This window comes from Sturnus vulgaris, unplaced genomic scaffold, assembly GCF_052056855.1.
Source record: "Sturnus vulgaris isolate bStuVul1 unplaced genomic scaffold, bStuVul1.hap1 Scaffold_180, whole genome shotgun sequence".
Lineage (NCBI taxonomy): Eukaryota > Metazoa > Chordata > Aves > Passeriformes > Sturnidae > Sturnus > Sturnus vulgaris.
Window position 1 is genome coordinate 3,281,721 of NW_028276110.1, and position 14,317 is coordinate 3,296,037.

The 14,317-nt window shown below is 54.7% G+C and overlaps 1 protein-coding gene across 1 annotated transcript in view; it reads left to right on the plus strand.

Annotated features, from left to right (window-relative positions):
- The window catches only part of LOC148218567 (serine/threonine-protein kinase pim-1-like), a 63,424-nt gene extending 50,789 nt beyond the window's left edge, over window positions 1–12,635 (plus strand). The window contains exons 2-6 of the mRNA XM_088157827.1: window positions 10,848–10,982; window positions 11,065–11,115; window positions 11,344–11,713; window positions 11,917–12,093; window positions 12,362–12,635. Coding sequence (XP_088013953.1) covers window positions 10,848–10,982; window positions 11,065–11,115; window positions 11,344–11,713; window positions 11,917–12,093; window positions 12,362–12,501 — 873 coding nt within the window. The 3' untranslated portion in view covers window positions 12,502–12,635. The remainder of the gene's footprint in view (window positions 1–10,847; window positions 10,983–11,064; window positions 11,116–11,343; window positions 11,714–11,916; window positions 12,094–12,361) is intronic.
- Window positions 12,636–14,317: the final 1,682 nt, after the last annotated feature.

Below are 14,317 nucleotides of genomic sequence, written 5' to 3' on the forward strand. Positions count from 1 at the left end.
ACACCAGCCCTCCCCCATCTCTCCCAGTTCCCCCAGCTGATCCCAGTGTGTCCTCACTCTCTCCCAGTGTCCCCCCGTGTATCCATATCACCATGGCCCTCGAGCTCCCAGCCCGGCCCCAGCTGCCTGCTCTGCTCCGTGATGGATTTCTACTCTGCCGACATCCAGCTGAGCTGGTCCAGGGCCAGCAGGAGCTCTTGGGGCACATGGTGGCCACCGACCTGGTCCCCAACGGGGACTGGATTTCTACCAACTCCTGGTGCTGCTGAAAACACCCCCCGGCACGGGGTCAGCTCCAGCTCCAGGTGGAGCACGTCAGCCTGGAGCACCCCCTGAGCCGGCACTGGGGCACGGCCCGGACCCCACAGTGTAGGGGGAGTGAGGAAGGTATTGGGGGGGCTGGTAGGGGAATTGAGGTGTGCTGGGAGTAACTGGGAGAGAGTTTGAGATAGCCTGGTTTAACCTGGGAGTAAGGCTGGGGGTTTTAGAATGGCTGAGAAGGAGTCTGAAGGATGTTGGGGAGGGTGGGATGGGGTTCCGGGTGTCCTGGTGGGCACTGGGAGGGAGTCTGGGGATGCTGGGTGTAACTAGGAGGGATTTGAGTGAGCCTGAAGGGGATGGAAGAAGATCAGGGATGGAAAAGCAGGGGTTGGAATGAGGTTGGTTGTGCTGGAAAGTGACTGGGAGGAGATTTTAAGGGGTCCTGCATGGGCTGAGGCAATTGGGAGGGTGCTTAGAGGGGTTTCGGGTATCTGTGACAGGTTTTGGGGGGTTCTGACCCTTGTGAACCCCCAGAGATGTTGCCAGACACCATCGACACCAAGGTGCTGATGGGGATTGGGGGCTCCGTGCTGGGCTTCATCTTCCTGGCACTGGAGTTCGGCTTTTACCTGGGCAAGAACGTGAGAACGGGTCCTAACGAGTCGTGTGCCCCCTCCTCCAGAGCCTGTGTGCTCCCCCTGGGGACCCCTGGCTCAGTGTTACCCCCTCTTCTCTGCCCACAAAGCTCCTGTCCCAGCAGCCGCTGCAGACCCTGCCCAGGTGGGGAACACTGGGTGCTGCGGGTCTGCCCGGCAACCGGTGAGTCATCACAGCTCCTCTCGCTGATTGGCTGAATCTTCTTCATCGCATTCTCTGATTGGCTGAGGAGAGGCCCGGGAGTTGAGAGAAGGAACAGGAGAGATCCCGCCCCGAGCACCGGCACGGGAACAGCAGACCCAGCCTGGGCACAGCGAGGGAATTTATTACCAACCAAATCACAGCAGCACAAGGAAAAGAGAGAGAAATCTCTTCAACTCCTTCCCTCCACGCAACAGGGATCACCGGGACCAAGGATCACCAGGGCTCTGCCCAATCGGAGTCACTGGGGATCATCCAACACCGATCCTCCCATGGGAGATGGAGCTGGAGCAGAGCCCAGACCCACACTCGGGGCACTCACAGGGCTTCCCTTAGTGGTGACTCCGTTGGTGTTGGGTCAAGTGAGAGCTCCTGGAGAAGCTCTTCCCGCACTTGGGACACTCGTAGGGCCTCTCCCCAGTGTGGATGCGCTGGTGGGCAGTGAGATGGGAGTTTTGCTTGAATCCCTTCTCGCAGTCGGGGCAGCGGAAGGGCCTCTCCTCTGTGTGAATCCGCTCATGTCTGAGGAGATGAGAGCTGGTCTGAAACTTCTTCCCGCACTTGGGACACTCGTAGGGCCTCTCCCCAGTGTGGATGCGCTGGTGTCTTCTCAGGTCAGAGCTCCACCCAAAGGTCTCCTGACATTCCAAGCAGGTGTAGGGCCGTTCCCCTGTGTGGATCACCTGGTGCTGCATCAGATAAGAAATAGTGCTGAAGCTCTTCCTGCATTCCCCACACTCATAGGGCTTTTCCCCAGTGTGGATCCTCTGGTGTAGGATCAGCTGGGACCTGTAGCTGAAACCCTTCCCACATTGTGAGCATTTGTGGGGCTTCTCCCCTCCAGGAGGCTTCTCCACCAGCTCTGAGCTCCATCTGGATCTCCAGCAGCCTTCCCGGCTCAGGGAGGGTCTCTTTTCCTCGCAGCTCCCTGGGCTGGGTTTGCAGCCCCGCTTCCTGTGGGATCCCTGGGACTTTTCCTCCTCCTCCATCCATCCACTCCTTGGGAATGACAAATCCTGGTTTGGAGGGAAACACAAGAGAGCACCTTGGGCTGAGGGTTCCTCCTTCCAAAGTGCAACTCAGGAAGTCATTGGGCATCTTGTGTCTATAAGAACCCCCAAAACACAATGATTCAGCACAAAAATTATTGAAACATCAAGACACAGATCAAAAACTCCCCCAAAAGCAAGTTTCAGCCCAAATCCCTTCCAAAATATAAAGATTCAGCCCCTGCAAAAAATCAAAGCACCAACATTTAATCCAATAAAGCTCACAAACACCAAGATTCACCCCTGTGAAAATCATGCATGGTCCTCTTCAGTCACCTACTGCATGTGGGGAGACAACGCTCCTGGGGCTGGGGGAGGCTGCAGATAAAGGAAGAGGTGGAACCTTGTGGTGTTTACTGATTCTGCTTCTCCTCCTCCTGTGTCCCTACTCCTTCTCACACTCCTCTTCCTCCTACTATTCGTCCTCCTCCCGCACAATGCCACCTTCTCCTCCCACGTACAGTATTTGACCACTTGGTTCTTCAACCCTGCTTCTCCTTCCCTTCTCCTGCTGCCCCCCGGCCCAGCACCCACTGCCGGCTCCCTCTTCCCCCCAAACCCACAGCATCCCAGCGCAGGGGCAGCGATGGAGCTGGGGCAGCTCGGGCTGGGGCAGCGCTGGGCTCTCGGCCGCTCCCGCCCGCACCCCACTGCAGCCGCTGCCGCCACCACAGCGCGGGGGGGCCCGGCCTTGGCGCTCCCCCCCCTCCCACCTCCCCAAATTCCCCTGCCGGGGGGCGCTGGGGCCAGGAGACAGACGAGTGACAGATCAGGGGGGCTGGGAAGAGTCGGCAGCCAGAGAGCACTGAAAATCTCAGCAGTGACTACAGTGGCATCTTCGAGGACTAAACATGGCAGGTAGAAAGGGAAAGCCGGGAAGGGATCCCAGCAAAAGGGATGATGATCCCAAAATATCTCTGAAGGGTCCCTTGGGAGCATGTTGAGAGCGTTTGGACATTCTCACAGAGGTAATCGAGGACATGGAAACCCAGGGAGGCAATAAGGGAAGTCCAGAAGGGATTTAGACAACAGCGGATGGATGGTGTTGGTGTGCTGGGAAGGGATTGGATGAAGAAGGGGAGTGTGCAGGAATATGGTTCAGGAGAGAAGAAACAGGAGCAATGTATGTGGGAAGAAATAATGAATGATGGTAAAGAGGAGGAAGAGAAAAATACTGAGGATGGGGATGTTTTTCAGCAACCTCTTATCCTCAGAAGTTGCCAGCTGATGCAGATCCTTTGTATCCCCGGTTCCCAGGACAGGCACACGAGGAGGTCAGGATTGCAGGGGGTTTCTCTGTGCTGGGCAGCGGCAGGAGCGGGCGCAGAGGGGCGGCACCGGGAGCACGGGCTGGGGGCCTGTGGGGAGCTGCGGGGCCGGGCCGGGGCTGTGGGGCAGCCGGGGCTCAGCGCCGGGCGCTGCCTGAGCCCAGCACCCCCCGGCAATTGCAGGCCCGGCAGTGGCCCCCGGCCCCCAGGAGGCTGCGGGACGCCCCGGCCGCTGCCCGGCCCCGTGGAGCTGCCGGCCCTGCCCGCCGGGGGGGCCGCGTTTGGACACTGCGGCAGGACAGGCACCGGCTCTGGGATACGGGCTGGCCACGGCAGCGACAGCACAAGGAGCAGCAGGAAGGAACAGCCTGGAAATGGGGATTGGACGTGCAAGGATCGAGATTCGCTTTTAAGCATTTTGTTTGGGTCACTGCAGAAAGGAATGATTTAGCAGAAAGCTCAGCAGCTGTCAGAGGATGAGCACCCCCAGGCACTGAGGGGGCTGCAGGAGGGGCAGAAGAAGCCCCTGGAGCAGTTGGTCACAAAGGCACAGCAGGGGAATGCAAGAAGGGATGAGGAAAAGGCCAAGGGGAAGGCAAAGGCCATAGCAGAGTTTCTACAGCCCCTGAGGGATGAACCCCCTGGGCCCAAGGGGGCCCCATCACCCAGGGGACTGGGTTTGAAATGCAGGAATTCCTATGTGTTCCTAATTGTTGTCAGGAAAATTAATCCACAAACACCAGAGGTTTATGTCCAAAAAGGAGACAGAGGAGTCCTTTTTGCTTTATTCGAATAAAGGGAGAGGCCATGGGACATTCCCCTGGGATCTCTCAAATTTTCGGAGGACGCAGCCTCCTTTTTATCCTATTTTCCCGGCCGCATTTCCCTCTCTCTTTCCCCCTTGGCTTAGGTACTTGAGAGGCACAGACTTCCCGGAACGCCTGATACCTGAAATTCCCCTCTAATGTATAACCCTCCCTTTTAATTTTTAATTCTTATAGAATTCATAGTTTTCCCCCCGTTGCTTCTTTCATCTTTCGATATCCAATTTCATTTATCAGCAGCCCTACAGTTTGTTTGTAAAGGCAAATATCTCTTCCCATTCATCAGTCAGTGGAATCCATCCCATTGTTTCTTTTATCTCTCAGTGCTAGCCTTATCTATAGGCTGATCCACAACTCATTTGTAAAGACAAATTTAACATTCCTCTCAATCCCTCCTCTTTTATTTGGTTAATAATTGTCTTTACAAACTTTAGCTATCATTGACTTAATTTCTTGTTCCTGAGTTCTTTTTGGTTTTGTAATTATTTGGAGTGACATCAATTTCTGTCCTTTTGTAACTATCTCTGGATCAGTAGGCGTGGCTATTACCTGCATCCCTTTGATCACATGTTGAATAAGTTGTACTAAGCAAGGGATCATGCATGGTAAAAAATTAGAGTTGCTACAGCACATAAGAGGAAAAAAGTAATTGTTTAACCTATAGTCCACCAGGTAGCCAAGAAAACATGTCCCATTCCCATAAAGGTTTTTGCTACTTTTTCTCCTAAGGTCAAAACAATTATTTTCCCATTTTTGGCTCTAACCTAACTGATAATATAAAGGTAACATTATTAAGAGAAACATTCTGATTGTGTAATCTAATTTCCTAACTTAATTTTTACTTTCACGTTGTCTTTCACACCACTTGTGGCGAGTGAAGGCACAGAAACAGCTTAACATAAAGAAAACAATGACAGCAAGGGTTGGCCCCCAGTGCCTGGAGATCTGAGAGGAGGGATGCCCACACAGACTATTTCAGCAGGCACTCTGTGGGTGGGCACACGAGGCTTCCCCCGATGTCGACGCCCTGGCTGCTGCTCCAGTCCCCTCCTGCCGAGTGTCAGTCGCGGCTTCCCGTCCTTCTCCTCCAGCTGAGATGTCCAAACCTCTGGGGCTGCAGAGACCTTGGCCCGAGTGTGATGGGTCCAGCCGTGTTCAGCTGTCTTGACGGCTGTGTCTGTGCTCAGCAACACCTGGAAAGGTCCACGCCACTTGGCCACCAGTGGTGCTTCTTCCCACTCCTTAACCAGGACCCAGTCTCCCGGTTGGATGTTGTGAACAGCAAAGTCCAAAGGCAGGGTCTGTGCCAGCTGAGCTTCCTGTCCAAGAGATTTCACAAGAGACAGTATCCGAGCCACATATTGTTTTAAATACACATCACTTATCTTTATCACCCCACTCGTCTGAGAATTACAAGGGTAAGGAATTCCAAAGATCAATTCAAAGGGAGATAATTGAATATCTCCCCTGGGTCTGGCTCTTATTCTTGTTAAAGCCAGGGGCAGGAGCCGTACCTACGGCATCTTAGTTTTTATTACCAGCTTTAGGAGATGTTTCTTTATTTCTCCATTCATCCTTTCAACCTGGCCCGAACTTTGTGGGTGCCAGGGGGTATGGAGGTTCCACCGTATTCCTAAAGCAGTCATAACTTTTTGAAGAATTTTTCCTGTAAAATTAGTTTCCCTATCTGAATCTATCGCTTCCACCATCCCATATCTTGGAATTTTTTGTTCCAAAAATATTTTAACAACTGATCCTGTAGTTGCTGACACAGTTGGAAATGCTTCTGGCCATCCGGTTAATTGACATACTATTACCAGAAGATATTTAAATCTTGCCACTCGAGGCATTTCAGTAAAATCCACCTGGCATCTCTGGAAGGGACGTACTGCCCAACGCCTCCCTCCCCTGGCCAGTTTCTTTGTAACTTTGTTGTTGGTTTTAGCACAAGTCAAACAGCCTTCAGTGGCTCGCTTTGCCAGGCTAAAGAGACCAACAGCAGCGAACATTTTGAGGAAGGCTTCTGCCAGTCCTCGGGAGCCCCAATGACTCCCTTCATGAAGTTGTTTTAACAATTGTAAGGCTAGAGCTTTTGGTATCCACTGCTTGCCATCCCTTGTAAACCAATTATTTTCTTCTTTCCTCTGCCTCACTCTTTTTAATTATCTCAAGTTTCTCTGGTGGAAAAGAGAGTTTCTCTGGCAGCAGTGCAGTTACTGGGAGCAAAGGCAGGATCTTAGAGACTTCTGGCAACAATGCAGCTTTTCGAGCTTCTTCATCAGCCAGTCGGTTTCCTATTGCCTCTTTCGACCATCCTGCCTGATGCCCCTTAATGTGGATTATTGCCACCTTTTTTTAGTAAATTCACTGCCTCCAATAGGCGAGAGATTAAGTTCTCGTGAGCTAATGTCTTTCCTCTGCAGCTTAATAAACTTCTTTTTTCCCATAGTTTTCCAAATGCATGTATCACCCCATATGCATATTTAGAATCAGTAAAGGTATTTACTGTCTTGTCCTGGTATAATTCACAGGCTCTCACAAGCCCGTACAGCTCTGCTGTCTGAGCTGACCAGGTGTGTGGTAACCTCCCCCCTTCCTTTAATTGCTTCCCATTCACGATAGAGTATCCTGTAAATCGTTTCCCTTCTACCACCTTGGAGGACCCATCAATGAACACATTCTCTCCCTCAGGCCAGGGAATATCCCGTAAATCTTCCCTAGCCCGTGTCTGGAGGTCTATAACCTGGATACCATCATGGATTTCTTCCTGGCCCCCCTTTTCTCCAGGGCCATTTAAATAAGAGGCTGGATTAAAATCTTCTCCACTTTTAAATTCTAAATCCTCCTGTTCCATTAAACAAGATTCATACTGTAATAATCGAGTACTCTTCATCCACTTAGAGGCTCTCTCAGTTAACAAAGCTTTAATCTGATGTGGGACTTTAACAATGAGATACCCTCCCCTTGTCAGCTTTCGGGCCTCAGCCACCATCAGAGCTGTGGCTGCACAGTTCTGCAGACAATGGGGCCGCCTCTGGCCACCGGGTCTAACAACTTAGAAAAACAGGCAACAGGCCTTCGTGTTCCCCCATGCTCTTGCACCAAAATTCCTTTAGCATGACCCTGTTTGACATCCACGTATAGTTGAAATTCTTTTTCTGCATCTGGAAGAGCTAAGACTGGGGCATTAACCAATTTGTCCCTGGGGCTGCCCATACTTCCTGATTTATTTCAGCATAAGCCTTCTCAGACATTTTACACAAAGATATCACAGTTTCGGACTCCGTGTCACTTTTTTCAATGCTAATTTGCATTCCCATTCTAGCCATCAAATCTCTTCTCAGTAAATTACAATCACAATTAGGAACAAACAAGAATTCATGCAGTTCAAATCTGTCCCCCACATCTATTAACAGCGGTTGAATAAAATGCACTCGCTCATCCTTCCTGCTTACTCCTTGAATAACCAAGGATCTTTTTGACAATTTCCCCTCCTTAGGTATAAAACTTAAGGTGGACGGAGAGGCCCCTGTGTCTACCAGAAAACACACATCCTCTCGATCCGGACCCACCTTAAAAGTTATCAAGGGCTCCTGAGTGGTGGGTCCTTGGTATAATATGAGCCCCTGACACCCCTAACAATCCATTTCCATTATCCTCTGGACTTCCTCCTCCTGAGGGTCCAGTTGTTTCTGCGGACACTCGTTTTTCCAATGCCCTTCTGCCCTGCAGACAGCACACTGGTTCTTCCCCAGCCGCTGTTTGGGTCGGCTGTCCCCTGCCGAGGAGGGAATCCCTCTGCCACTTCCTTGTGGCCGACCCCGTCCCCTCTGTCCCTGGGGACCCCTTGGACCCTGCGGTTTATTCCTCCGGGGCTGCAAAAACTCTGCCATCATCTTTGCTTTAGCTTCTGCCTTTTCCTCATCCCTTCTTACACATATCTGCTGCGGTTTTCTAACCAATTCCTCTAGAGGCTTATTCTGCCACTTTTCATCTTTCTGTACTCCTTTCCTTATATCAGGCCAGGCCTTAGTAACAAATTGTACCTTAAGCGATGTGTTGAAGGCTGGCCCTTCAGGATCCATCCCCCCGTGCTTCCTCAAGGCATCCCTAATCCTCTCCAACCAATGAGGGCTTTCCTGTTTCTCCTGTTTTAATGACAGAGCCTTAGCTATGTTGTTAGTTCTGGGAGCCGCTGACTTGATCTCCCTGGTCAAATAAGCACGGCAATCACGGTGAGCCAGACTGGCCTGGTTATTTGGGTCCCACTGGGGGTCTGCCTGGGGGATGGCATCATCCACTGTAGGTGCATTGGGTCCAGCCCCCCCTGCTGCTTGTGGATGTTCATCCTCCCACAGCTGCCGAGCTTTCTGCAAATCATTCGTTTCTCTGATGACCCAAACAAAATTCCCAAAAGAAAATCCCAATCCTTTCACGTATAATCCACCTTTCCCAAATATTTCTCTATCTTTTCCCCCACCCCTATGGGATCATCAAAATCTTTTTTTCAACCCTCTTATATCCTGGGTAGTGAGTGGTACAATTACAAACCCAAATCCTCCCCCTTGACCCCCCAAAGGAACTTGACGGAGTGGCATCTGGTGTACCCCTGTCTCTTGGGGGGCTTCTGATGCCCTAAATTGAGTTCCACTTCTAGTTCTGGGGGGTGATACAACATGCTGATCCCCTCCCCCTACACCATTATCCTTCTCAGGTGGGGTGTAGGAATAACATTTTCCTGATCCCTTTGCTCTTGAAGTTGAAGATACAGACGACCTGCAGCTGGCCCTGGGTCAGCTGGCAACACTGGAGGACAAGACAGGGGAAGGTGCTGAAAAACATCCCAATCTTCAACACTGTCCTCTTCTTTTTTTTTTTTTTTTTTTTTTTTCTTAACATATAAATGTCTCTAAATACCTCCACAAAATTCGACACAAATGAATTTTATCTGTTCCATAAGGTGGCCATATAAGTCCCCTTGCCAACTTATACTCTGGCCACACAAAATAACAATATTTTACCATCATTTCCATACTTATTACTGGGTGAATATATCATTTGTCCCAAGACCTCAGCATTCTCCCCAAGGGACTCTCTGGGGGTATTATGGGATCATCATCCCTTTTGCCAGGGCCCCTTCCCGGCTTCACCTTTCCAACCCTCTCTGGGTGCCCCGTTTTACCTGTGCTACCCTCCATGGGTGCCCTCCCAGGTTTGCTCCCCGAAGATCCCATTTTACTCACCGGTGAGATTTTCAGTGATCCTTCCCTGCGGACTCTTCACGGACCCCCCTGGTCCGCCACTCGTCTGTCTCCTGGACAGTCTCGGGAACCCAACGGATCGCCCGGTACCGGCCGGCACCAAGGGGAGCTGATCACCCAAACTGGGTGAGGCGCCTTCAACTCCACTCACTGCCCACTGCCCCGGATGGTGGAAAGATCCTGGATGAGCCCCCAAAATTGTCAGGAAAATTAATCCACAAACACCAGAGGTTTATGTCCAAAAAGGAGACAGAGGAGTCCTTTTTGCTTTACTCGAATGAAGGGAGAGGCCATGGGACTTTCCCCTGGGATCTCTCAAATTTTTGGAGGACGCAGCCTCCTTTTTATCCAATTTTCCCAGACGGATTTCCTTCTCTCTTTCCCGATTGGCTGAGGTACTTGAGAGGCACAGACTTCCCGAAGTGCCTGATACCTGAATTTCCCCTCTAATGTATAACCCTCCCTTTTAATTTTAATTCTTACAGAATTAATGGTTTTGCCCCTGTTGCTTCTTTCATCTTTCGATATCCAGTTTCATTTATCAGCAGCCCTACAGTTTGTTTGTAAAGGCAAATATCTCTTTCCATTCATCAATCAGTGGAATCCATCCCATTGTTTCTTTTATCTCTCAGTGCTAGCCTTATCTACAGGCAGATCCACAGCTCATTTGTAAAGAGAAATTCAACATTCCTCTCACTCTAATATGAATTAGCTCCGTTTTTTATTTCTTTGTTTGTTTCTTTCGTTCCGCGGGGCGCGCGGCCGCTCCTCCGTTGGGCTCGCGGAGGAAGAACGGCCGCGCGCTCCGGCGGCTCCGCAGCAGCGGCAGCAGCAGCAGCAGCAGCGCTTCTCTCGATCGGTTTTCCGCTCGAATTCCGACTCGCTCTCCGTCCCCTTCTCCCTTTCACACTCCCTCTACTCCCGTTCCATCCCGTCCGTGTTCCGCCTCTCCCAGCCCGGCTCACGCCGCGCTGCGCAAGGCGCCCGAGGGTGAGCGGGGCCCCTGCCCACCTCTGTCCGCACTGGCTGCGGCGCCTTTTGAAGAGCCTCTGCAGGAGCTCCTCACTCTGCTGGTGGTGGTGCTGGAGCATCATCGCCTTTTGGCTCCGCCTGCCGCGGGCCCTGGCCCGGCCCCGGCCCCGAACGAGGCCCCTCCCGCGGTTCCGCCCGGAGCCGCCCCGCAGCCGCCCGGCTCCCGCCCCGTCGCCGGCAGCTTCCCCGGTGCGAGCCCCGCCGCCCGTCAGCTCGGCCGCCGGCCCCGAGGCGCCGGAGCCCGGGGCGGCTGGGCAAGCAGCAGCGCCCGGGGCGAGTGGGTGCCCCGGGCAGAATGCCGAGAGCGCGGTGCCGTCCGCACGGGCGGAGAAGCCTCCCCTGGAGCAGCTCTACCGGGAGGGCCCGCTGCTGGGGAGGGGCGGCTGCGGCAGCGTTTACGCCGGGACCCGGCTCGCCGACGGCGCCCCGGTAAGAGACGGGGCCGGCTCGGAGCGGGGAGGGGGGGATCGGCGGACGGCGAGCTCAGCCCGCCGCTTGTCTTGACTTGCAGGTGGCCATCAAGCGAGTGGGCCGGGATCGCATCTGGGAGTGGGCTGAGCTGGTGAGTGAGCGGGGCCAGCGGGAGCAGCCGGCGGGGCGTGCCGGGCGGGGCTGAGGCCAGGCCCGGCAGGGTGGGAGCCGGGACGCTGCGAGGGGAGCGAGCGTGGAGTGAGCGGGGGCCGCGCAGCGTCCCGGGCCGGGCAATGTGAGCTGCGGTGGCGCCGGGCAGGGGGTGCCGAAGGCGCGGCGCAGCATCGGCCCCGCTGACGGCATCGCGGTCCCCCCGCAGCACAAGGGCGCCCTGGTGCCACTGGAGCTGGTGCTGCTGTGGATGGTGTCGTGCCCTGGCTTCCGCGGCGTCGTGCGGCTCCTGGACTGGTTTGAGCTGCCCGACGGCTTCGCGCTGGTCATGGAGCGTCCGGAGCGCTGTCGGGACCTGTGGCACTTGCTGGACGCGGGGGGGTTCCTGCCAGAGCCCGTGGCGCGGGGGCTGTTCCGCCAGGTGCTGCAGGCCGTGCGGCACTGCACCAGCCGCGGCGTCCTGCACCGCGACATCAAGGCCGAGAACATCCTCGTTGACCTGGCCACGGGCGAGGCGAAGCTCATTGACTTTGGCTGCGGAACCTTCCTCCAGGACACGTTCTACACCCACATGGCAGGTGAGCCCAAAGCCAGGGCCCGCTGGGCAGCGGAGGTTCTCCCCTTTGCTGGCACAGGGGAAGACGGAGGGAGGGAGGGGGAATCCTTCTTCAGCCGGCTGCAGCCAAGTTGTTTTTTGGCGGGGGCAGGGGCTGGCTGTGTTTGAGCTGGCTGGGAGGGAGGGAGCAGCATCGGCCTGATGAGCTGTGCCCGTGTCCCATAGGAACGCCGCAGTACAACCCGCCAGAGTGGATCCTCTTCGGCTGCTACCATGGCCAGCCAGCCACCATCTGGTCCCTGGGCATCCTGCTCTATGACCTGGTCTGCGGGCACCTTCCTTTCAAAACCCCTGAGGACATCATCCGGGGCCAGTTCTTCTTGCCACCCCAGGTGTCTCAAGGTGGGGATATGTTTTCAAGGCAAGGGAGCAAGAATGGGCTTGAGAGATGGCAGCTGGCACATAAGCGTCCTGCTCTTGCAGCGAGGGAGGAGGTTGATCTCCTGGGCTTAGCTGGAGGAGGTGGCATGTGTGCTGCTCTGCTCCAAAAGGGAGGATGGATGGGAAGCTTTGGGTGCAGCCCCCAGCACTCCTAGTGTGGGGTGGGCACTGTGGAATCTGGGAGAGCCTGGACAGGAGGTGACCAGGGGTTTTTGGTTTCTCTCTGCAGAGTGCCAGCACCTGATCAGGTGGTGTTTATCCATGGACCCTGCAGACAGGCCATGCCTAGAAGACCTTTTTGAGCATTCCTGGCTGCAGAACCCCCAGCTGGCCCAGGAGACAGCAGAGATCCATCCCTCTGTACAGTAGGATCCAGGAGCCCAGCAAGTTCCAGCTCTCATGTCTCATGGCGCTCAAAGCAAACCCCAGAGCGTTTCCCTGTGGCCGTGGCACGGAGCAGAGAGCGTGGCCGAGGAGACGCTTCCGTGGGTCCCCGGCGAGTTGTGGAGGGAGCAGCTCAGGGCTCCCCGTCCTATTGGAGAAGTGGTGGCACAGTGCAGTGAAGTTGCCACAGACTGGACAAGGGGAAACATCCCCCTGCAGCTCAATGGCATCGTGATGTCCCGCAAGCCGAGGCACAGCTGGCGTGTTCTTCTGGAGCACAACGTGGAGCCGGAGAACACCATCCTCGAGCTGGCCGCTGGCGGGGCAAAGCCCACGGGCTTTGGCTGTGGCCCCTTCCTGGAGGACAGGACAGGCTCTGTGCCCCGACGAAATCAAGATGAGTCCCCAGCCGGTGCAGGGGCGGGGGGATGCTCGTGCTCCCAGGCATGCCAGGGCTCGGCCTGGCCACGCGCCGGAGGTTCCCCGCTCGGCGGCAATGGGGAATATTCATCTTTGCGCCGCCCGCCCAGCTGCTTTTTGGCGGGACAGGGGACGGATGTTGTGGAAGGGGAGCCGGCTCCTGGCCTCACCTACAGCTTCTGCCAGCCAGCCTGGTGTGGACTGGGGTGGGGGCAGCCTGCCTGACAAAAGCATCCATCCATGAGGATGGGGGACAGCAGAGGGGGGTGGGTTCCAAAGCCATGCCCCAGCTGCTCTGCTTTTCAGGCCCTTGAGGAAGGGGTGGACTTACGGGCAGGAAAGGTGGGGTTTTTCCCCACCTGGGGAGAGGTTTAATTCTTGCATGGAGTGGTCAGACCCTCCCCAGGCCGTTTGAATTATTGATAACCTTTGGTGGTTTTTCTCCTTTCTAGGTCTCATTTTGAATTGAGTTTCATGCGATTGTTCTTTGTTTTTTCCAGGAAGATTGCACCTTGTGCCCAGACCGGGTGGGGAAGCGCCGGCACTGGACGCACTCCACGGAGGTGCCGGCGCTACCGGGGCAGCCACGGTGTGCAGGGACATCCCCTTCAAGAAGGACGAGGACCTTGTGTGGGATCAGCTCCTCTCCTGGCAGCAGCTCTGCAGAGGTGGGTACCCAGCTCCACAGCACAGGTGGCACAGGGGCAGATGGGAGTGGGCACACGAGAATCTCGCTCTTGCAGCTGCTGAGGATGTTGCTGTGTCGTGCTTAAGCAGAAGAGGTGGAGCGTGGCCTGCCCTGCTGCTCTCCTCTAAAAATGGGAGAATGGGTTGGGAGGTTTGGGCTCTGGGCACAGCCAGCAGCCTGGCCCACGCACAGGCCCTGGTGGGATGGGGGGACAGGAGCCTTCTGTGACTGACCGTGGCTTTCTGGCTTCTCTCCCCAGGCTCCCAGCACCTCATGCCATGGAAACGGCACCGCTGGGCCTGCCCATCTGGGAGGGCTGCAGGGCGGCAGGTGCTCATTTGCTGCCAAAAATAAATCTTTTTCTTGTTATTGCCGTCATCGTAATCAGAGCTTTTCTTTCATCCTTTTCTAAGCTTTTGGTCTCCCTTCTTCCACCCAAATCTTTTTCTGTCCTTCCTCAGCCACGTGGTGGCATTTGGGATGGGGGGTTAAGCAACCTGAAAAATTCAACAGCAGCTCCTGTTGCCAACTGCAGCAGCCCCTTCAAGAACCCTGAGCTTCCAGCAAGGTCTGAGTGTGCCTTGCAAAAGGGAGTGGTTTGCAGGGCTGGAGCTGTCACCCCTCGGCAAAAGCTGGGAGGAAATCACAAGTGGCAAAATGCCATTTTGGCTCCAACACTGCCCAAATTCTTCA